This window comes from Rhincodon typus, unplaced genomic scaffold (genome assembly GCF_021869965.1).
Source record: "Rhincodon typus isolate 14 unplaced genomic scaffold, sRhiTyp1.1 hic_rhity00000053, whole genome shotgun sequence".
In the NCBI taxonomy this organism is placed as follows: domain Eukaryota; kingdom Metazoa; phylum Chordata; class Chondrichthyes; order Orectolobiformes; family Rhincodontidae; genus Rhincodon; species Rhincodon typus.
In genome coordinates, this window is record NW_025965691.1 from 6,226 (window position 1) to 7,659 (window position 1,434).

The 1,434-nt window shown below is 60.5% G+C and overlaps 1 protein-coding gene across 1 annotated transcript in view; it reads left to right on the forward strand.

Moving 5' to 3' along the window:
- Window positions 1–513: 513 nt before the first annotated feature.
- Window positions 514–1,434, forward strand: part of LOC125488176 (telomerase protein component 1-like) — a 9,499-nt gene continuing 8,578 nt past the window's right edge. Inside the window, exon 1 of the mRNA XM_048621104.1 lies at window positions 514–754. Within this exon, the coding sequence (XP_048477061.1) occupies window positions 514–754 (241 nt within the window). The remainder of the gene's footprint in view (window positions 755–1,434) is intronic.

Genomic DNA, 1,434 nt, shown 5'->3' on the forward strand with positions numbered 1-1,434 from the left:
CTTCACTCTCTCACGCTCGCGCACTCTCTCTCTCTCTCCGTCTCGCGCGCGCGCTCTCTCTCTCTCTCTGTGGCTCGCGCGCGCGCGCTGTCTCTCTCTCTGGCTCGCGCGCGCGCTGTCTCTCTCTCGCGCTGACGCACTCAATCTCACTCACACATGCGCGCACACACTCACTTACACAGCAAGATCCCACAAATGTGCAGCAGCCGCTGATCTCCCTCTGTGCCATTGATATGGCTCGAGGGCAGTTGATGCTGAAATGGAGGCTCATCAAAAGGCCCTGTAAAAGGGTCGACTCGCCAGAGGGACACCCCCGGGCTACAGCCTCATTCGAGGGAGAGAGAGAGGCGACCGGCAGCGAGTGTTATCTGAGGGTCACCTCCCCTCAGGTGGAATCGACCCCCACACCCCCAAACGCTCTCGGCCTCACAGCGTCCGGCCAACGGAGTGAACGGACACTACCCCCCCCACCCCCAAAACTGGAAGGTGAGGACCGCGAGGGGTGGGTGGAGGATGCGGAGGGAAGGAACGGGGGGTGGTTACCGGGAATGTGTGGGAACAAGCCGACGGAAGCGCCGAGCCGTGCCATTGTTCCCGCAGGTTCGGATCTGGTCCGGCACGCTGGGGCGGGCCCGTGGGGAGTATGGGACAGGCGAGCCCCTGCCGGCCCTGTGCCTGTCTGTCAGTCGGAGTGGGGCAAGGCTGGCCATCGGGTACCACAGCGACCGTCTGCGTGTGTTCCACCTCGGGACAGGTAGGTCCGGGGCATGGGGGTGCGGGGGGACAGCGGGGGAATGAGGGGCAGTCTGGTGGGGAAAGTGTCGGACTGTAGTGTGTCGGTGGTTGGGGAGGGGGATGCGGGGGGAGAGCGGGGATTGAGGGGTTTGAGGAGCTCATCGGGTACAGGGATGTAATAGCAAAGTAGCATTGAATGAGATGGGATTGAGGGAAGCAGATAGGTTAGGCAAGCAGTTCAAGATGTACAGTCGGGCGAGGGGAGACTGCCCTGTGTGTTTGTACAGTCGGCGAGGGGAGACTGCCCTGTGTGTATTGTACAGTCGGCGAGGGGAGACTGCCCTGTGTGTATTGTACAGTCGGTGAGGGGAGACTGCTCTGTGTGTATTGTACAGTCGGCGAGGGGAGACTGCTCTGTGTGTATTGTACAGTTGGCGAGGGGAGACTGCTCTGTGTGTATTGTACAGTCGGTGAGGGGAGACTGCCCTGTGTGTTTGTACAGTCGGGCGAGGGGAGACTGCCCTGTGTGTTTGTACAGTCGGCAAGGGGAGACTGCTCTGTGTTTTCAATGTACAATCAGCCAGGGGATATTGCTTTGCTCTGTGTGTTTGTACAGTTGGCCAGGGGAGACTGCTGTGTGTTTGTACAGTCGGCAAGGGGAGGCTGCCCTGTGTCCAATGTACAGTCAGCAAGGGGAGG